Source organism: Hypanus sabinus, chromosome 2, assembly GCF_030144855.1.
Source record: "Hypanus sabinus isolate sHypSab1 chromosome 2, sHypSab1.hap1, whole genome shotgun sequence".
Taxonomy (NCBI): Eukaryota; Metazoa; Chordata; class Chondrichthyes; order Myliobatiformes; family Dasyatidae; genus Hypanus; species Hypanus sabinus.
Genome location: NC_082707.1, coordinates 35,613,021 through 35,635,257, shown reverse-complemented (window position 1 = coordinate 35,635,257; position 22,237 = coordinate 35,613,021). Strand labels below are relative to the sequence as shown.

The 22,237-nt window shown below is 38.5% G+C and overlaps 1 protein-coding gene across 1 annotated transcript in view; it reads left to right on the top strand.

Annotated features, from left to right (window-relative positions):
* The first annotated feature begins 375 nt into the window (after positions 1–375).
* LOC132403376 (anosmin-1-like) overlaps positions 376–22,237 on the top strand; it is a 133,797-nt gene continuing 111,935 nt past the window's right edge. The window contains exon 1 of the mRNA XM_059986794.1: positions 376–867. Within this exon, the coding sequence (XP_059842777.1) occupies positions 376–867 (492 nt within the window). The remainder of the gene's footprint in view (positions 868–22,237) is intronic.

The window sequence follows — 22,237 nt, the reverse complement described above, 5'->3', positions numbered from 1 at the left end:
ACCATATAGAGGCATGTAAAATCATGATGTATATAGGTGAAGTGAATGCTCACAGTCTTTTTTGCCAGAGTAAGGTAATTTAAAACTACAGGGCATCTGTTAGAAGTGAAGGGCAAGCTTTTCGCAGAGGTTGGTGGGTATTTGCTATGAGCTGCCCATGGGAATGTAGATGTGGGTTCTATTTTAATACTTAGAACACATTTGGACTGTTCCTGAATAGGAAATGTATATTGGCCAAATTCAGGGAAAAGGGACTGGCAGAGATAGGGACATTGGTCGGCATGGACCAGTGGACCGAAAGGCAACCTTAACTCTATAAGGTGCGTGGGCAGACTTCAAGGAGCATGGTCTGATGGGCGGGGCAGTGCGAAGTGGATGCTCTTAGAAGGCGGGCTCTGGGTAAAGGGGTGGGTCGAATTCTTACAAGTTGTGGCTGCGGTCACTGCCAGGGTGCAAAATCGTGCAGTTGGGCGCAGCGAAGTTGCCAGCGGCTGGCAGGGTATATCAGCGGGCGCGGCGAAGTTGCCAGCGGCTGGCAGGGTATATCAGCGGGCGCGGCGAAGTTGCCAGCGGCTGGCAGGGTATATCAGCGGGCGCGGCGAAGTTGCCAGCGGCTGGCAGGGTATACCAGCGGGCGCGGCGAAGTTGCCAGCGGCTGGCAGGGTACCAGCGGGCGCGGGCCGTTGTGCGATGCCGAGCGCCCGGCTGTGGTGGCTGCTCCCCGCGCTGCTCTGCTCACTGCTGCCGGTGGGCGCGCGGCGGTCCGGGGACGGCGCGGCTGCGGAGAGCGTCTCGCGAGCCAGGTGCACCTCGCGCTGCCTGGCGTTGCACATCGCGCACCTGAGCGCGAGCTTCAGGACTCTGCAGGTAAGACAGACCCTGAATCAGGAGAGACGAAGGGGGACCCTTGGAACAGGGGAGAAGAGGGGGGACCCTGAATCAGGAGAGACGAAGGGGGACCCTTGGAACAGGGGAGAAGAGGGGGGACCCTGAATCAGGAGAGACGAAGGGGGACCCTGGACCAGGGGAGAAGAGGGGGGACCCTGAATCAGGAGAGACGAGGGGGGACCCTGGACCAGGGGAGAAGGGGAGGGGGACCCTGGACCAGGGGAGAAGGGGAGGAGGACCCTGGACCAGGGGAGAAGGGGAGGAGGACCCTGGACCAGGGGAGAAGGGGAGGAGGACCCTGGACCAGGGGAGATGGGGGGGGGGTCATTGGACCAGAGGAGATGGGGTGGGGAGTGGAATCCCTGGATCCCAGGATGTGGGGAGAGGAGGAATCTATGGAGAGGAGGGGTAATACCTGGATCTAAGAAGAGGACGGGGAATCTGTATTCAGGGAGGTTGCGTGAAATTCTGCCGGGGTGGGAGGGAGGTAGAGAAGAATCAGGATCTCTAAGTGTGGGGAAATGGACCTGGGGAAAATAGAAGGGGGAGTCCCGTAGGGCTGTAGAGATAGTTTCTGTATTTCGGGAGAGAGAGAAGGAAGATCCTTAGGTCTGAGTTGAAGGCAAGGAGGACTTTAAGGAGAGGGAATTCTTGGATCTCAGTCAGGAATGAGGAAGTCCTTGGATCTGAAGGGAGAAAATTGGATCCCTGGATAGAAGAATTGCTGGTTCTGTGAGGAGAGTATCCTTGGATCTGAGAAGGGGAGAAAAGCAGTCGCTAGGACAGGGATGAGATGAAGGGGGACCCATGAGTCTGGAGAAAGGAGAAGATCAATCTTCATATCTAATGGGAAGCAATAGATAAATCTCTGGAACTGGGAAAGGAAGGGAATGATTCCTGGAATAGGAAAAGAAGTACATATTGAGAAAAGGAAAGTGCAAATCCCTGGATATATGGAAAGAGAACTGAGGGAGGTGCAGGGAATACCACAATCTCCAAGACCTCACTTGGGAGCATATATCTGCCCTCCTCATAATATACTTAAATGGCACAAAGTAAACAGTAATCTTATGCTTGTTGCCTTTTATCCTCCTCAACAACATGCACTTTCAAAAACATAACAAATGAACAAATGAAAGTGCTAATTCTGACCTGCCATGCTGAACACAAGGAATGGCATTTTCAGACACTAAACGTGTAATTTATAATGTCATTAATTTTAAGAGGTGGTAAATTACAGGCTGTTACATGAAATCATTCTAACATAAATATTCTGTTAGAATATAGTAATGGCTGTCCACATATATTTTGGGGATTCTGTGCTGTCAAGTTTATCTATTCCTGCTGGATTTACAGTCTGACTTAAGTGCATCACCCCTACTGGAGCATTGGCTGCCAATAGCAACTCACAGATCCTTCTTCTCTTGCGGATAAGGCCTTTCTGTAGCTCTGGATTTTTACGGGACAGGGTTGCCCATCCCTTGCCCATTTCACAGCCAGGCTTGGGGCTGTCCATGGTGGAGTTTGCAGTCTGACACCATAAATAAAAAGTATATGGTGTCCAGGCACATTTATTGAGTTGGCTGATCAGCTAGTCATGTTGAAGAGTTTCCACAGACAGCAAGAAAGGTGTCAACTATAATTAACATTCCATACAGACTGGCACAGGCAATTAAATATTTTTTAAAAAATTGTAAAGAAATAGATTTTTATCATGGAATGGAAGTAATAATCACACCCTGATTTTTTTTTTAGAGCTGAAGAGGTTATTTGGCAAAATTTATTATTTTGCAATGTTAACACAGCAATACTTTTTTCAATCAGGACTAACATTTACTTTTATTTGCAGTGAGATAATCATGTAAAGATTGATGTTAGCACTAAATTTTTGATTCTCTGTTGTTTGCATCTCTGAAGGAGTAGGGACTCACATTTGGTGCCTACTGAGTTTCTAAATGTAACTGCCTGTGTGGCAAATTGCGGTTGTGGACATTACTGTGGCAATCATTACTAGTGCAAAGCCCAGTCTTAATCAAGGCTTATCTTTTAATGCAAAGTACATTGAATCAGTCAATGTAGTTTCAAAATAGTTAGAAACATCTGACTACCAGAATTACAGGTCAATACACTTGACAATGCATTGCATCTTTAATAGGATTATTTTAACATACCCTTAGCATCTCTTTTGTCCTCATAGGCAGCAGTGAGCTTTCATGGGGAATTAATGTTCATGATTGTGTAGCTGTATATTCTAGTTCAGAAGATTAACTTTGAGCATTTCCTGTTACTGTTACTGCTAATGGAGCTCAGCATCTTAATTTTAACTTCTTTTTAAATATCTCTCAAACATATTTGTGAATCTTCTATGTGCTTCATCTGTAATGGTTAAATGGCACTGCCTATCAACTTGTACTTAAATGTAGTTGTGCATTTAGGAAGAATACTTTTTTAATGTTGTACAACACTGACCATCTGTTTACATGTCTTGAACTTCTCTGAAATATTTCAACATAAATTAGAATAATAAAACATCTTTTGCTTGTTAAAGGCTCCTCAGAAGAAACCTGTGCAAAATAGAAACTTTAATTCAGAAAGGAAAGATTAAAAAATTTATCTCTTGATTCAAAAACAGGCAATTAAACAAGGAGTCCATAAGTCAAGACAAAAATGGGAAAGTGACTTGAATATTAAAATTGAAGAAACAAATTGGTCAAGACTGTGTCTTGATAGTATGACAAATACAATAAATGTCTGGTTAAGATTAGTGCAATATAATTTTTTTACATCAATTATATATTACACCACAAAAAATAAATAAATTAAACCCAAATTTATCCGATCAGTGTTTCCGATGTAAACAAGACATCGGTACTTTTTTACATTCTTCTTGGTCTTGTTCTAAAATTCAACCTTTTTGGACAAATTTAAGAGTTTTATTGGAACAAATTATTGGAACACAACTTCCACATAATCCAATATTATTTTTACTAGGTGATATTGAAGGGATAAATCCGAAACCCAAATTGAATAAATATCAGAAAGAATTTATAAAAGTTGCATTGGTAGTAGCCAAAAAGGCTATTGCAGTTACTTGGAAATCGGATGCATACTTAAGTATAGATCGTTGGAAGAAGGAAATTTATGGCTGTATTCCACTTGTAAAAATTACTTACAATTTAAGAGATAAATATGAAACATTTTTGAAAATTTGGTGCCCTTATTTACAAAAGACAGGATTAAATATATAGGTGCTCTGAAGATGAAATAATTGGTTATTTGGGGAAAGAAATAAATGTATATACTAAAGTTATTACGAACTCCATGGAGCATGTGGGGATCTTCCGATATCCAGGCACTCTTTCTTTTTTTTCCCTTTCTTTTCTTTCTTTTTTATATAGGGATGTTAGGGGGGAGGGGTTAAGGGGAGGGGGGGTAGGGTATATATAATTTTTTTTCATATATTTTCTTTTATTTCTGTAATTATTTGAAAACTCAATTAAAAAAGTTTAATAAAAAAAAGAAGAAACCTGTGCAGAATTATGAATGAGGGAGGAAGGATAAAAACAAAAGTGGTACTGAACTCAAGGCCACATTTTAAAAAATCACCTTCATCTTCGTGAAAAAGAATCACTGAAATGTAATGACATTGATCTGTTTTTTGGGAGGTGGGGGTTGTAAGGGTAGTACAACAGAAGCTTTTTTGTTAATTTTCTCACTGATGTTTATAGGTTACTGCAGTTTATGTTGAATTCCTGTGGGACATATATTAGTCAGACAGTACATCACAAGTAGAATTTGAAGCACATCTCAAATATTTACCTCCACTGTGGGTCCTTATGCCACTAAAGAGTTGATTTTACAAACTTTTAATAGAGCATGGAGCTTTTCATGCCTGGAACATATGTCAGGAATTTGGGCAGAAAGATTAGAGGGCCCCATGAGATTTTCTATCCATTAATTTTAATATCCAAGACTCCCTCCTCTCTACACTTTGATTGTGAATGGTGTTTGATCCATAAGAAAGACTTAAGCTGGGAGCAGTGTTTTGTAAAATCTGCCCATTCATCTCTAGAACTTACAACATGATGTAGGTCTTTTTTTTTGTTTAAAAGTAAATTTGCTTAATGTAGATAATAACTACATTAAGTTTTGCTAATATTGAAGAGACTAAAACAAATTGACTTCATTGATATGATACCAGAAAACAGAAATGGTAGTTGCAATTTGCCTTGAAATGTAGTTGTGTAGTAGAGTACAATTCAGATAAAAAATATTTGTGCTTTTACTTGTGCCTGCAACTGTATTTTGCGGTAGGTTGGTGATACATGTTAAATGCCCCATGTCAGTTAATAATATTAGCATTTTTTATTATTAACTTGTGGTTGTGTTCAAGTAACTTGAGTGCAGTAATCCAGGCTGACATTCCAGTACAGTACTGAAGTAATGCTACTTTGTATGAGATGGACTTTTTTAAAGCAATATTCTTTCTCTGATGGACATTAAAGATCTCATGGGATTGCTTCAAAGTGCAGGAAAAAAAGCCCCAGTATACCAGACAATAATTCTCTTTGAATCAACATTGTTAAAACAGACCAAGCAGTCATTATCAACTAGTTTTTTGAAAATTTGCAGTGCACAATTTGGCTATTGTGTCTGAGTACACATTGATTGTCATGTCTAAAAATGCTTTTAAGGTACTTTATAAGAGCATCTGAAAGGAAATTGGAAGAGATTATATAAATACAAATTTTCTGTTTCTCAGAAGATAAGCAAGCATATTTAGCATTTGTTATTGCATAACCTATGAGAATAAAGTATATTATCAGATGAAAACTACACCTTTTAATTTATTTAAAGCCCAATTTAACTTGGAGCAAGAATCAAATGTTGGGGCCATAGTAAATATTACTATGGCCCCAACATTGTATTGATATTACATTGATCTCATCAGATTGAAACCAATGAAAGAGGAAAAACAGACAATATTACAGGTGAATAGCTTAGAGCAGAAATGGCCTGGTCCATATTCTCTCATTCAAACGTGTTCATTCATGTCATGGATGTGCAGATCCTCTTTGCAATTAAGAGGCCTTATGCTCTTCTTTGAACAGAGACACAACTACTTCCATTCTGTCAACATGCATCTTCACCTGGTTGAACTTGTTCTCACAATTTCCACTTAATCCCCGCACTCTTCCTCCAGATCAAAGGTGTAGCTGCGGGAGCTTGCCTGAGTCTAAGCTATTATACCTGTTTTTCCTGGGATACATGGAACTCTCTAGTTTCAAGTCATACTCTCTTTCTTCAACTTGTTTTCTGGTACACTCATGATTTAAAGAGAATTCCAGAATTTCAACACAAGTGTCTAGGAGGTTTTTCTTTCCTTCTTCCTGAACCATGACTTCCTGTCATCCAGAGTTGAAAGTACCCTTGGCCACGTAACATCTATTTCAAGTACATCTACTCTCATTCCATCTCTGCCTAGAGAGAGTAAAATCTCTGGTCCTTAATTTCCAGCTGGCTAACTTCCATTTACCATTTCTACCAGCACCAATGAGATCCTACCACCACACACATCTTCCTTTCCAAATTTTAAAAGAACTGTTGCTTTTACAACTGCCTAACTTTCCCCTCATGTCCCATCATCTACTCAACTTCTGTATGATTGTAGAAGACATAACACAATTCCTTTTACCTTTACCCTACTGATGTTTTCAACCTATTGCACTACATTCATTGTTCATTATGTGGTCCCTTTTACCTTTGCGAAACCAAACACAGATTGAGTGACAACACTGCAGTAAACTTACTTTTCTTTCCACAGGAGGAACTTGGTGATCCCTGTTTTCTGCTGCTTTAATTCTTGAAGTCACACCACTCTAACCTATCCATCTTTTTCCTTCTATCCTGTAATAACAAAGCCCAGCATATGCTTTTCATCTTCCATCTAGGCATATTACAAACTTCAGAACTCAATATCGAATTCTACAACTTAGTCCTGATTGAAAAAAGTATTGCTGTGTTAACATTGTAACATAATAAATTGTTTTCAGTTTCTCTGTCTTTATCAGCAATTACAAATTCTGCTGGGTACTGTACATAATTCAGTTGTGATATTGCTTCAGGTTTCCTCTCTCCATGCCCCACTGCCTTCACATCACAACGTTAACATTCCTTTGTTTGTAATTTCATTCCCATATTGTACTCATTTCATTGTTTTTGTTCATTCTCTCTCCCTCTCCCTCTCCCTCCCTCTCCCCCTCCCTCTCCCTCTCCCTTCCCCTCTCCCTCTCCCTCTAACCAACTAGATGACATCTACAACTAATCACATCAACCTTGCCATCACTCTATCAGAGATATTTCACTTGCCCAATGCACCTCTTCCCAGCTTCATTGCAACATACAACTAACCTTATTTTCTTTCTTCTCGTTCTGATGAGTGGTCCTTCACCTAAAACATTAACTCAGTTTCTCTTTCCACCAATGCTGCCTGTTGGTCCATTTTCCACCACATCATCTGTTGTTGTACCTGGTTGCTGGACCCTCTTTTGACCATTGTTTCTGATCCTGCTAACTTCATAGTGGGAGTTCCTGATCAGGGTTCATAGCAACCTAGGCCTGTCAAGAGACCTTGTTCTCTATAATTAAACAAGGTTCCTTCATGCCATGGGAGCCCACTCAGAAGAAGAGGTTAAAATGGAAGACAGTAAGAACAAGAAAGAAACAAATCACCTTCCTTTTTGAAGAAGAAGGTGACTTTGTGGATGGCGCTCTGATGTCTAGTAATTAGACCTGGTTAGAATTATCTCTTTAACTTTAGGTTGAAGAGTCTATATGTGTTTTTGTCAAACCATTTGAGATTTAAAATTACTGTATGTCTATTTGATTGCTTAAAAATTAAGCTGTTAGTACCACATGTAAGTTATATTTGGTGTTTTTTCCTTCCATGTTCATTATATTAATGATATTGCCATCTCACAAAAATATTTCAAAATTATACGATGATCCCAATTTGTTAATCATAAAATATTTACAAGGAAAGACTGCTGAACATATTTTGAAAAAGGAATTGACTTGTTTTCAAAAATAATTGATTGAATACAATGGACCACTTTTTGATCTGTAAAATCAATTCGATCTCTAACTTTTGTTCTGCACTTCACTACTTTCACCCCCCTCCCCACACGTTTTAAGAGCTATTGAAGTTATAATTTTAAAATCAAGAACTTTGATGAATGAATTATGTACTCCATTACCACCCTATTAGGTACAGGAGTGGATCCCAGTGTGGTCTTCTGCTGCTGTACCCCTCTATTTCAAGGTTTGACGTGTTGTGCATTTAGGCATGCTTTTCTGCACACTACTGTTGTAACTCATTTACTGTCTCCTTCCTGTCTGCTTCAACCAGTCTGGCCATTCTCTTCTGGCGTCTCTTATTAACAAGGCATATTCACCCACACAACTGTTGCTCACTGGGTGTTTTTCATTTTTTGTACCTTTCACTGCCTTGATAGAATTAGTTAAAGTCTGGCAAGCTCTGATCTTCAACCAGTTTCTTCAACTTAAATAAAGGGATTTAACAAAGACGTGAGGTAGAATTATCCAGACTGGATTGGGAAAATATTCCAAATGAAAAATCAATAGAGGAGCAAAGCAAAAATTGAAGTAGCTATTTCATAAAATCAGCAGAAACCTATCACACCTAGGAAGGGTAACTCCATGACAAGACAATAAGACCATAAGACATAGGAGCAGAATCAGGCCATCTGGCCCATCGAGTATACTCCACCATTCAGTCATGGCGGATCATTTTTTTTATCTCCTCCTCAACCTCAATTCCCAGCCGTTGCCCCGTAACTTTTGATGCCATGTCCAATCAAGAACCTATCAGTCTCTGTCTTAAACACACCCAACAACCAGGTGTCCTCAGCAGCAAGTGGTAAAAAATTCCACAAATTCACCACCCTCTGGCTAAAGAAGTTGCTCCACATCTCTGTTTTGAAAGGGCACCCCTCTATCCTGAGGCTGTGCCCTCTTGTCCTAAGCTCTCCCACCACGGGAAACATCCTTTCCACATCTACTCTGTCTAGGTTTTTCAACGTTCGAAAGATTTCAATGAAATCCTCCCTCATCCTTCTGAATTACAGCAAGTACAGACTCAGAGCCATCAAATGTTCCTCGTATGATAACCCTTTCATTCCTGTAATCATCCTTGTGAAACTCCTCTAGACCTTCTCCAGTGCCAGCACATCTTTTCTAAGATGCGGGGCTCAAAACTGTTCACAATACTCAAGGTGAGGCCTCACTAGTGCCTTATAAAGCCTCAGCATCACATCCTTGCTCTCATATTCTAGACCTCATGAAATGAATGCTAACATGGCATTTGCCTTCCTCATCACTGACTCAGCCTGCAAGTTAACCTTCAGGGTGTTCTGCACAAGGACACCCAAGTCCCTCTGCATCTCAGATTCTTGGATTTTCTCCCTGCTTAGAAAATAGTCCACACATTTATTTCTTCTACCAAAGTGCATGACCTTGCTTTTTCCAACATTGTCTTTCATTTGCCACTTTCTTGCCCATTCTCCTAATCTAAGTCCTTCTGTATCCTACCTGGTTCCTCAACACTGCCTGCCCCTCCAACAATCTTCGTGTCATCCACAGACTTGGCAACAAAGCCATATATTCCATCATCTAAATCATTTATATACAGCATAGAAAGTAGTCCCAACACTGACCCCTGTGGAACACCACTAGTCACTGGCAGCCAACCAGAAAAGGATCCTCTTATTCCCACCCACTGCCTCCTACCAATCTGCCAATGCTCTAACCACGTTAGTAACATTCCTGTAATACCATGGGCTCTTTACTTGGTAAGCAGCCTTATGTGCGGCACCTTCTGAAAGTCCTAATATAAAACATCCACTTTATCCCCTTTATCTTTCCGACTTTATCTCCTCAAAGAATTCCAACAGGTTTGTCAGGCAGCATTTTCCCTGAAGGAAACCATGCTGACTTTGTAATATCTTGTCCTTTGTCACCAAGTACTCCATCATCTCATCCTTAACAATTGACATCTTCCCAACCACTGAGGTCAGGCTACCTCATCTATAATTTCCTTTTTGCTGCCTTCTTCCTTTCTTAAAGAGTGGAGTAACATTTGCAATTTTCCCATCCTCTGGCACCATGCCAGAGTCCAATGATTTTTGAAAGATTATTTCTAATGCCACCACAATCTCTAACGCTACCTCTTTCAGAACCTAAGGTGCAGTTCCTCTAATGTAGGTGACTTATGAAGACTGACTCAAAATACTCATTTAGTTCACCAGCCATCTCCTTGTCCACCATTATTATTTCTCCTGCCTCTAGCAGTCCTATATCCACTCTCATTACTCTTTTATTTTTAACATACTTGAAAAAACTTTTACTGTCCACTTTGATATTATTTGCTAGCTTGCTTTCATATTTCATCTTTCCCCTTCTAATGATTTTTTAGCTACTCTCTGCAGGTTTTTAAAAACTATTAATTTATAGTCGACTGTATCTGAATACAGACATCAGACTGATCTTTTTCCAATTTGATGCTACCTCCTCGTGTTGACAGATTCCATCATAATGACTGTCAATAGCTCACAGATCTTCTCAATAGTCCTGCTAAACATGCTGAGACACAATTTGTCTGCTTCTGAAGATTTATCGCATCTGACTCATTTTGAGCTTTCCTTCTTGGGAGAAATATGTATTAAATTGATATGATTTAGTGCAGTGCTGGACATTTAAAAGAAAAACAGATGCTTTCTGCATTATATTTTAAGGGTTAGTAATTCTATATGATATATGCAACAACAAGGAGTTTTAGTCTACAGAAATTCAATGTAATTCAGGATGGAGATTATAATGTGGTCTATTGGGACTTCACTTTAAATTTTCCAGAATAAGTATTCCAATCAGACCGGCCAAATATCCATTCCAGTCACTGAACAGTTTTTTTGTATGTAAGAGATAATTGGCTTTATTTTGTGGTGTAATTTAATGTAATTCTTTGCAAGCATATTTGAGAATATTGAATTTAAGTGTATCTGTAACCAGACATACTATTCCCTGAGCACAGATGCTCAAGAATTCTATATTCAAGATCTTTCCCCTCTGGTATTTGTCAACTCAATTTCACTTCCTGCATCAATGAAAATAAATGCAGAAAATGCCAAAAAAAAACTCCATGTGGAAACTCAGAGAATCAAAGTTAGTGTTTCAGTATTAATTTTTCAGGTCTATTAACAGGAAAAGAAGTGAGGGAGGGAAAATGAAAAGGGACTTTACAGAAAGGATAGTTTGCACCTGAACTGGAGGGGGACTAATATCCCAGTGGGAAGGTTTGTTAATGCGGCACAGCGGGGTTTAAACTTGTATTGAAGGGGATGGGAACCAGAGTGCTAGAGCAGTTAGTGGAGTGGTTATGGAGGCAAATGTTTGTAAGACCTCAGAAAAAGTTAGCAATCGAAGGGTTGAGCATGGTGTGATAAAATCGAAAGGGTGAATACAGGACTAAAGGTGCTGCATCTGAATGTGCGCAGTATACGGAATAAGGTAGATGAACTTGTAGCAGTTTCAGATTAGCAGGTATGATAAGGATAGACATTGTATTGAAAGGATAGGCAGGTGGGCAGAGGGTGTGGTGTTGCCTATTGGCAAAAAATGAAATAAGTTATTAGAAAGAGATGACATAGGTCTGGAAGGTGTGGAATCATTGTGGATAGAGCTAAGGAACTGCCAGGGAAAAAGACCCCAATGAAAGTTCTATACAGACACCGAACAATAGTAAGTAAATGGCCCATAAATTACAATAGGAGATAGAAAATGCATGCCAAAAGGGCAATGTTACAATAGTCTTGGGAGATTTCAATATGCAGTCTGATTGGGAAAAATAGATTAGCGCTGGATTCCAAGAAGGGAATTTTCTAGAAGGCCTATGAGATGGCTTTTTAGGGCAGCTCGTGGTTGAGCCCACTAGGGGATCAGCTATTCTGGATTGGGTGTTGTGCAGTGAATCAGAATGGATTAGAGAACTTAAGGTAAAAGAACCCTTAGGGCAGGGGTGGCCAATCTTTTACATTCTATGCGTCAATTTTTTCATCATACAACTCTTGTACCCCCATTCAATTCTTGTAAAAATATGTTAATATAGACATATTTAGCATTTTACATGATATATTGATTTAATATAAAACAAGATTAACATTACTTACCTTAATGAGACTTATAACAAATATATTTTGTCTTCTTTTGATTTCTTCCTTTTTCTTAATCACATATTCTTTCTATAACTCAGACCCAAACACCAGTTTCAGTTTTCCTTCTATTTCAGTCTGATGTTGGTGTTTTATAGTGTCTATTAAGATCATGTCCTCTATTATGTGAGAAAGAGTTTTCACAAATAATGCACTACTGTTTTCCTGACAGACCCACTATAAATAAGAACTCATTTTCCCACTGTTCCTTGAATTCATGCTTACTATCACTTTCTGCTTTTCTTTTGCTCACTTTCTTTTGCACTGTGATGGGTAACTGAATGTAAAAACAAAGCCTAATTTTCGAAAATGCACAAAACTGCAAATGTTTACGAAGGACAAACAATGCACAACTCCGTAGCGCACAAGTGTCAATTGTAAACTGACTGGCAAAAAACTGCAAATCACCACTGGTGCAGACGCTGGCGTTTCAGGATCAAACAAGTATCAAACGTGTATTGATCATTTATGGAACGACTGCAGAACAAAAGTCCTTCTTTCCTAGTTTGACTCATTGAACTTTTTTAAAAATTGAAACCAGATTAATGTGAAAGAAGATAACATTTGCCAAAAGATGTGCATGAAATAATAAAATTGCTAAAAATAATTGCCAAGTTTTAGAGTTCTTCTCAGTAAAACCCATTTCTAGCTCTAAGCTACTTGATTTCCTGTTATAGATTTTTTTCTACAAATCAGTTTTTGGTTAATACTTTTTGCATGAGTAGGCTTACTTTTTTATTATTATCACTGGGGTGCAATGCGCCACTTCTAATCATCCAATGCACCACTTCTGGTGCATGCACCATAGGCTGGCCATTCTTGCCTTAGGGGAAAGTGATTATAATTTGCTTGAATTCACTCTGAAACTTGAGAATGAGAAGCTAAAGACAGATGTATCAGTATTTCAGTGGACTAAAGGGAATTACAGAGGAATGAGAGAGGAATTGGCCAGAACTGTTTGGAAAAGAATACTGGCAGGTATGACAGCAGAGTCGCAATGGCTGGTATTTCTGGAAACCATTCAGAAGACACAGGATATATACATCCCAAAGAGGAAGAAGTATTCTAAAGGCAAGATGACACAACCATGGCTAACAAGGGAAGTCAAAGCTGACATAAAAGCCAAAGAGAGGGTATACAATAGAGCGAAGATTAGAGGGCAGTTAGAGGATTGGGACGCTGTTAAAAGCCAACAAAAGGCAACTAAAAGTTATTAAGAGTGTGAAGATGGAACCCAAAAGTAAGCTAGCCAATAATAATAAAGAGAATACCAAAAGTTTTTTTAAGATACATGAAGTGTAAAAAGACAAGCAAGAGTGCATATTGAACCATTGGAAAATGATGTTGGAGAGGTAGTAATGGGAACAAGGAAATGGCGGATGAACTGAATAAGTATTTTGCATCAGTCTTCACAGTGGAAGACACTAGCAGTATGGTGGAAGTTCCAGAGTATCAGGGGTTAGAAATATGTGAAGTTTTTGTTTCTAGGGAGAAGTTTCTTGGGAAACTGAAAGGTCTGAAGGTAGATAAGTCACTTGAACTAGATGGTGTACATGCCAGGGTTCTGAAAGAGGTGGCTGAAGATAGTAGAGGCATTAGTAATGATCCTTCAATAATCACTAGAATGGTTCTGGAAGACTGGAAAATTGCAAATATCACTCCACTCCTCAAGAAGGGAGAGAGGCAGAAGAAAGGAAACTATAGTTCAGTTAATCTGACCTCAATATTGGAGTGAATTATTAACGATGAGGTCTTAGGGTACTTGGAAGCTTATGATAACCTAGGCCATAATCAGCATGGTTTCCTCAATGGAAAATCTTGCCTGATAAATATGTTATAATTCTTTGAAGAAGTAACATGCAAGATAGACAAAGGAAAATCGGTTGATGTTCTGTACTTGGATTTTCAGAAGGCCATTGACAAGGTGCCATATATGAAGCTGCTTAACAAACTATGAGCCCATGGTATTATAAAAAAAATTCTAGCATGGATTCTAGCATTGGCTGGAGGCAAAGAGTGGGAATAAAGGGAGTCTTTTCTGACTGTGTGCTGGCGACTAGTGGTGACCATGGTGGTCTGATTTGGGACCGATTCTTTTTACTTTATATGTCAATGATTTGGATGATGGTATTGATGGCTTTGTTGCAAAGTTTGCAGACAATATGAAGATAACTAGAGGGGCAGGTAGTTAAGTGAAGTGGAGAGGCTACAGAAGCACTTAAATTAGGAGAATGGGCAAAGAAATGGCAGATGGAATACCATGTCAAAAGTGTATGGTCATGCACTTTGGTTAAATAAATGAAAGGGTTGACTATATTATAAATGGAGAGAAAATACAAAAAAACTGAGATGCAAAGTTTTGGGAGTCCTTGTGCAGGATTCCCTAAAGGTTAACTTGCATATTGAGTATGTGGTGGGGAAGGCAAATGCAATGTTAGCATTCATTTCAAGAGGACTAGAATATAAAAGCAAGGATGTAATGTTGAAACTTTATAAAGCACCTGTGAGGCCTCACTTGGCATATTGTGGGCAGGTCTGGGCCTCTTAGAAAGGATATGCTGAAACTGGAGAGGGTTCAAAAGAGATTCACAAATATGATTCCAGGATTGAATGGCTTGTCATATGAGGAGTGTCTGATGGCTCTGGGCCTGTATTCATTAGAATTCAGAAGAATGAGGGGTGATCTAACTCAATGAATGGTGAAAGGCCTTGATAGAATGGATGTGGAGAGGATGTTTCATACGCTGGGAGAGTCTAAGACCACCAGAGGACACAGCCTCAGAATAGAGGGGTGTCCTTCTAGAACAGAGATGAGGAGGAATTTCTTTAGCCAGAGAGTGGTGAATCTGTGCAATTATTTGCCACAGGCAGCTGTGGAGGCTAAGTCTTTATGTATATTTAAGGCAGAAGTTAATTGATTCTTGATTGCTCATGGTGTGAAGGAATACAGGGAGAAGGCAGGAGTTTGGGGCTGAGAGGAAAATTGGATCAGCCGTGATGAAATGGCAGAGCAGACTCAATGCGCTAAATGGTTTAATTCTGGTCCTATATCTAATGGACATATTGTGAGATGCAGGAAAGATACAGTTTTAAATATGACAGTGAAGGAAGGCAAAGAGGTTGGCAACAGAATGAATAAAGGCACAAATACTGCATTCAGAGATGGCTCAAGTAACAATAGCAGAATGATTATCAATCAGCTTGGAAAACTTGATAAGAGTGGCTATGGTTTGAAATTTTTATAGATATTGTCACTACACTAACACAGAGTTTGATACAGTTAGGATTATATACCCATTCAGTGGAACAACCAATGCATTTTGGAAGAAATTTGTCTCTGAAAGGAGAGTTAAAGAAAGTGCTCAAAAATGTAAATTAAAAGAACTGAAAACATGATTCCCCAGCAGCTCTTTTCTGAGTTTCGCAAATTCTGTTTGTTTAATCTCAATTATTAGGCAAATCAAAAAACTACTTAGAGAGACAGCTCATTCCAATAACAACAATTTAATTACAATACATACCCGTGTGTCTCACTTTTCTTAACCCTGTAAACTGGGTATTTTGTTAAGGATTAGCACAAGGCTCCAGATATTGGTTTGAACGCGTTAGACTCTGTGTCAATGCTGAATGCATAATTCCAGATGCCATGTCTGTGTTTAATATTGAAAGTGCTCTATGTAGGGCTACTTTTTTGACCCTTGTGTACTTTCCCAAGGAACTTTTGAAATTGCAGTTTTTCTGTAACTTGATATTTTGCATTGTTTCATGCAGAACTGAGTGGTTCTTTCTTAAAAAAGGGTATTTCTGTCCAGGTAAACAGGTGTAATAATTTCACAGGACACAGTGATTGGTTTGATAGTGACAAATGTAATAATTTTTACATGACACAGAGTCAAGCCTTGTGTGTGAACAGTTCCATATACGATATTTTTCTAACTAATCGTTAATCATTGAGTTACCTTTATAATGAAAAACAAGAGACCCATGAAAACAAAGTACCAGAGGGTTCCCTTGTAGTTAGTTATCAGTTATTTAATTTATGAGTATAACCTGAGAAAAGTAGTGAAAATACTGGACCCTGTTGAAATGAATGAATCAATAAACTTTGTTATCCTGATCTGGAAGAACAGGAGGTACATTATGTCCTATGTATTCCAACAGTTCCAATGCTATACATAGGTGTAGTTCAAACTTGAATTTATCCCTAGAGTACATGTTGTTAATTAGAAACATACATAAGACATTGGCTTTGTTTCCTGTTTCTTCCAGAAGAATACACTTAGAAATCAGATTGTCGTGGGCTGTAAAGACTACAGTTGTTTTGTCTGGCATCTGTACAGACCATTTTAACCCATCTTGAGGTAGTACAAGGGAAAACATTGAGAATGCTGAATAACATGTTACAGTTACAGAGAAAATATAATGCATACAGTCAGTAAGCTGCAAAACCATTATGATATACAAAGTAGATTGAGAGGTCAAAGGTCCTACTAATTGTATTATCCAATTCAGGTACTCGGACATTTTAGTTTAATTTTATTGTTTACAGCTAAATTTGATTATTTATTGCATATTTTCCTTCCAAAATATTGAATTTTACTGTAGGCAAAGGTAGTGTAATTTCAATATTAATTAGCATAACAGATGATGTGATGTAAAATCTCTGCCCAATTCTTTACCAGCTGCTGTGCTTGCAATGTTGTGAAGAGTAGAACTTAGTCTATGAAGTGTTGCTGACTTAATTGAGAAGTTGTGCTATGTTAATATTTTAATGACTATCGTAAAATATAATCTTAGAGAAATTACTTTGAATTTCTGAGTACCATTCTAGCATTATCAAATTAACACTGTTGGGATTACTGTTTATTGCTTTTGAAAATAAAACACTTTTAATTATATTTCTGCTGCCAATTATAAACTTTGTAAATTCTGGTTGAAATACAATACCATGCAAAAATCTTAGGCACATATATTTTACTAGGGATGCCTAAGCCTCTTGCACAATACTATATTTCTTAATGTGGAGTGGAGAACAAGTTTGTAAATCTGACAGGAGCAAAGGATGTTCAGAATGGTGAGGGTGGAGCACCACAGGAGGGGTGTGGGACAGGTGGCAAGGAAAGAGCACCAGGGGTAGGGGTGGCACAGGTACAGACACTCCCAGCCCTGAGACATCAGGCAAGGTCATTTGATTCCAAACAGCTGGTTTATCGGTCATTACAGAATGTTCCTCTGGTGCTTCTCAGTCCCTCCCACTGCAGCAGTACAGTGCAATAGATAAAATTACTATTACTAATTTTACACTGTGCAAGAGTGTTAGGCAACATAGCTATATACAGTATGTATGCATAAAACTTTTGCACAGTACTGTATTTGGTCTAAAATTACATTATTTTTCTGAAAACTTTTATCTTATTTTATTAGGTATCATTTTTATTCTGTCTCCATTGTTCCCAATAGTGTCATCCAACATAGTTAGCAGCCAATTGATAAATATTTGATGTGACTGTTAGTACAGAGTTTAGAAGTGACTATCATGATTTTGCACCCTGAATCCCCCTCACTCCACCCATTCTGTGTGAGAAATAATCTCATTATACCAACAAATAAGACCTTAAGTTCAAGAATTCCCTTTTTATATATCATTATTTCTCTATTCACCATTAAGATGCACCTTAAATTCTTAGCTTTTGCCAATTTTTACATAATCTCTTCCAGTATATCTTGGACAGTGTCAGATTTTAATATGTTACATGTTAAGTATCATGGGGAATGTCGTTTTATTAAAAAAACTATTTAAATTGAAAAGAATTGAATTTATTTAAATCTTACATCTATCTCACAACGCGAGAGAGTAAAAATCTTTGTGTTATAACTCTGGTGCAATGTACAGACATGAATTTATTAGTTTAATGACTTGTGGAAAGAAGCTATCCCATAGACGGAAGTCAGGTGATTGCATGGGATCCAATTTTGTCAAGATTTGCAGTCCCCTCAAGAAGTAAAGATATTTTGTAATGAGAAAAACTGTAGGGCAACATCGAATGTGTGGTATCACCTCTACTCTGTTAAATTTACATTGATTAGATACATCCATAAAATTTCCACAAATTTAAATTCATTGAGACTTATTTGAAAGTTAAATTCTTCACAATGCAAAACATAATTAACAATAAAAATGTGTAATGTAATAACATAATTAACCATAAAATGTACATAGCTCTAATTATTCTTAAGCAGTTCTTTTACACATGAGAGATTCTTAACCGAAAGGAAAACATTTGAGATCCTGGGCATTAGTGGAATTGCAGAAAATCAAAGCGAGGAAGATGGGTGAACTTTTACAACTGCTGGTTCAACTGAAGCATCATTTACCATTCTAATTGCTGCATTTAATAAGGATGTTAATGTCTTTGCCAGATACAAAAAAAGATTAACTGAAATGGTTCTAGATATGAGGCACTTAAGTAACAAGCAAAGATATAGAGGTGCTGTGATTGTTCTTCTTAAAACAGAAAAGGTTGAAAGGACATGTTAAGAATGATATGGAGTTGGAATGGAATAGGGAGAATCTGTTCTCATTGGTAAAGGGGCTGACAATCAGATGACATGCATTTAAGGTAACAGCAAAATAACTGAAGTTCAAGTTTATTGTCATTCAATTGTACACATGTATACGGCCAAGAATAATCACTGTCATGGAAAGACCATGATCACCTACATCATATGACATGGCACATAATGATGATGATGACATGCACTGATTCGTTCTGGGCAAAATCTAATGAGATAATGGGCATATATAGCCACAGTGGAGCAATGCTCTTGTCATCCATCTTTATGAATTTGTGTGTTGTACTTTTGCTCTTTGGTTGTGATTGCTTCTCTGAACATGATATGCAGGAATTTAAACAACTGTGCAATTCATGAAACTACAAATAACAGATAATCAACTTACACTGGTTAAGAACAAAAAGAAAACCAATCAGCTTTTTCAAAGTGTGTTTAATCTTCTTTGATTAATCATCTTGAATGAAGTTGTGGTTGTACTTTTCTAAACTACTATCATTTTAAAGAGTGAGGCAGTTTCTGGGGCAGCTCAGCTGTGTAGCTGGTAGAGCTGCTGCCTTGATAGTGCTCTGGTTTCCTCCAATATCCCAAAGGTGTGTGAGTTGGGGTAGGTTGATTGAGACTATAAATTCTCCATGTTGTAAATCTGGGGGAAGTTGATGGGAAAGTGGTAAGAATAAAATAAAATTAACATAAGGCTAATGCAAATATGTGTTTGATTCTAGAGTGGACTTGGTGGGCACTAGGAGATTTTTCACTTTGCTTCCTCTCTCACGTCTCAACTGTTTCTGGGTATACAATACTGTGCAAAAGTCTTAGGCACATACATATAGAGTGCTTAAAACCTTTGCACAGCATTATATTTGTCAACGAGAGTGAGTTTTTAAATTTGGCAGGAACAAAGGATATTGGGATTGGTGAAGGTGAAGTGCGGCAGGAGGGGTGTGGTTCAGGTGGCAGAAGAGTGCCAAGGATGAGGGGTTGGCACAGATGCAGACACACCCAGCCCTGAGAAACCAGGCAAGCTCATTTAATTCCAAACAATTGGTTTATTGATCATTACAGAATGTCTCTCTGGTGCTTCCCACTCTGTCCCCTTTCTCTTCCCTTTTCCAACCAGGAATCTCTTCTTCCTGCTCTCTTCCCATTCTCCATCCACAATAGAGACCCATATCAGAATCCAGTTTATCATCACTCACTTATATCATGAAATTTGTTTTTTTTTGCTGCAGAAGTATAGTGCAATACATAAAATCACTCTAGCTATGTATATGTACCTAAGACTTTTGCACAGTACTGTACATCTCAAAACAAAAATTCCTTGACCAAATACAGTATTTTAATGCTTTCCCTCCTCATACAGGAGATTCACATGATCTTGTAACATTTCCCTATATAAAAGGTTACAGTAAATCAATGTAATAAAGTTGCTGTCACTTGACTGCAACATATGTTTTGAACGTCACGCTACCATTTGAACCTCACTGTCCTGATAAATGAACATCTTGAGCTGCAATACAGATCCACAGGGTACTGTTGCAGCAGGAGGGCAAAGAACACCTATTTATCTGGTATTATACTCATGGAATCCAACTCGTCTATTTAATCAATCATGTTCTACTCTTATAGTATCCATTTCAAGGGTAGAAATATGACTCTTACAAAAAAAAACTAATGCTAATGAAACTTGATCATCATGTATGGAGTTGTAATTGATGAATTATATCATAAATTCCCGTGTGGACTTTGTCAAAATTATCACAAAAACATTTTTCAAGAAGTACACTCCAGCAGAAAGACATTGATATATAATAATTAAAATGTAGTAATGAGAGAGAAAGGTCACAGGAGGTCTCCTCATATCTTTCACAGTCGTGATGAATCATGTGAAGAGAATCATAATGATTTAACTGAACAAACCCCTTTTGTGGCTGGTACAGTTATTTGATATGTTTCAAAGGATTACTTTAAAATATTTAAAAGTTCAGTGATGCATCATCAAAGGCGAGATATCGGCTTTTATTGACTGGAAGAAGGAACAAGCAGTGGTCGACCACCATACTACATCCTGAAGACAGAGAGGCTGGGCTCAGACCTCAATCGCCTTTATATCGGGGTCTGTGGGAGGAGCCACAGGAGCAGTCAGCAGGGGGCGTGTCCAGACAGGTATATGTAGTTCACCACAGTCAGCAAGATAACGAACTTTGGTAATGGCGACATTTCTTAACTGTTATGTGTAATCTTTCTACATGAGCTTGCAAAAATTAGCTTAAAAGTTAATTTACTTTTGTACAGTTACGTCTCCTTTAGTCATGCTCATTCAGCTTATTAATAAGTCATGGCATGCAGATCTGTTCTATTCACTTGGTCAGATCTGCACGTTACTGCAGGTAGGTCATTTGTAAGGATCTATATGAGGTTTAGCATGAAATCCTATCTAGAATTTGCAGAAGCATGGCTTAGAAATCTTGCTTTGCCAGAAAAGACATACAAACTGGGCAATGTAGAGCAGGCCACTGCATGATTTATATAAAGGTTTTTCAATAGAGTACTCTATTGCACATGAGATCCAATGTTAATTGTACAGTAGAATAAGCCTTGAACTTTTATTATGCTTAAAAACCTTCTTCCTTGCAGCTGAATAGTAGAAAACAGATTATGGATCTTGAAAGTATTGGGAATATGGGGTGGGGGACAGGGAATATTCCAGCAGACAGTTATCCAAGAAAGGAAAATAATATCAGGAAGTCTTTGGAATGGTTCAACAATTCAGGTGTTGAATTAGACTTTCAGGATAGGGGTCACAAGTTTTTATTTGCAGATGTGTCAGGGTCACGATGGGGTGGGGGTGAGTGCTATCGAAGTTGAGAAGTGGTGTTGAGACGGTGTAGTGCGGTCATGGAGACACAAGAGACTGCAGATTTTGGAATCAGCGGGTCGAGCAGCGTCTGTGGGAAGAAACGAGTTGTTGATGTCTAGAGTTGAAATGCTACCCTATATGCAGTATGGTCACTCAGAAACTGTAACTGCACACATTCCCTGAACACATGATTTTCAGGGATATTGGAATTCTTCCTGATTTCCCACATATTGCAGGTGGTGTATTTAGTGAGTCTGATTTCTCCTCCCATAACCTTGGACTCACTGCTTAGACTTCTGGTTATACAAAATGCCATCTACTTCAAATATTAGTTACTGCAATTAAAAGTTCCTAACATAATATGGATGTTATTTCATGCTTTCATCTTGAGATTGAAAATGCAGAATACATTTTCCTTATTATTCCAATTGAAGATTTAATCTCAGAGTATTATTACTTTTCAATGAACTGTTAACAAGATTCTGAACTATGTTTACTAAAAACCTGTCTAAACAAAACAGTTTCCTTGACTTAAATTATTTACCCTCTCAAAGGGCATTGTAGCAGTGCTGGCACACCCAGTGCAGTCCATATGACTGAAATTATATTAATAGGTTTCATGGTTTTAACTGTT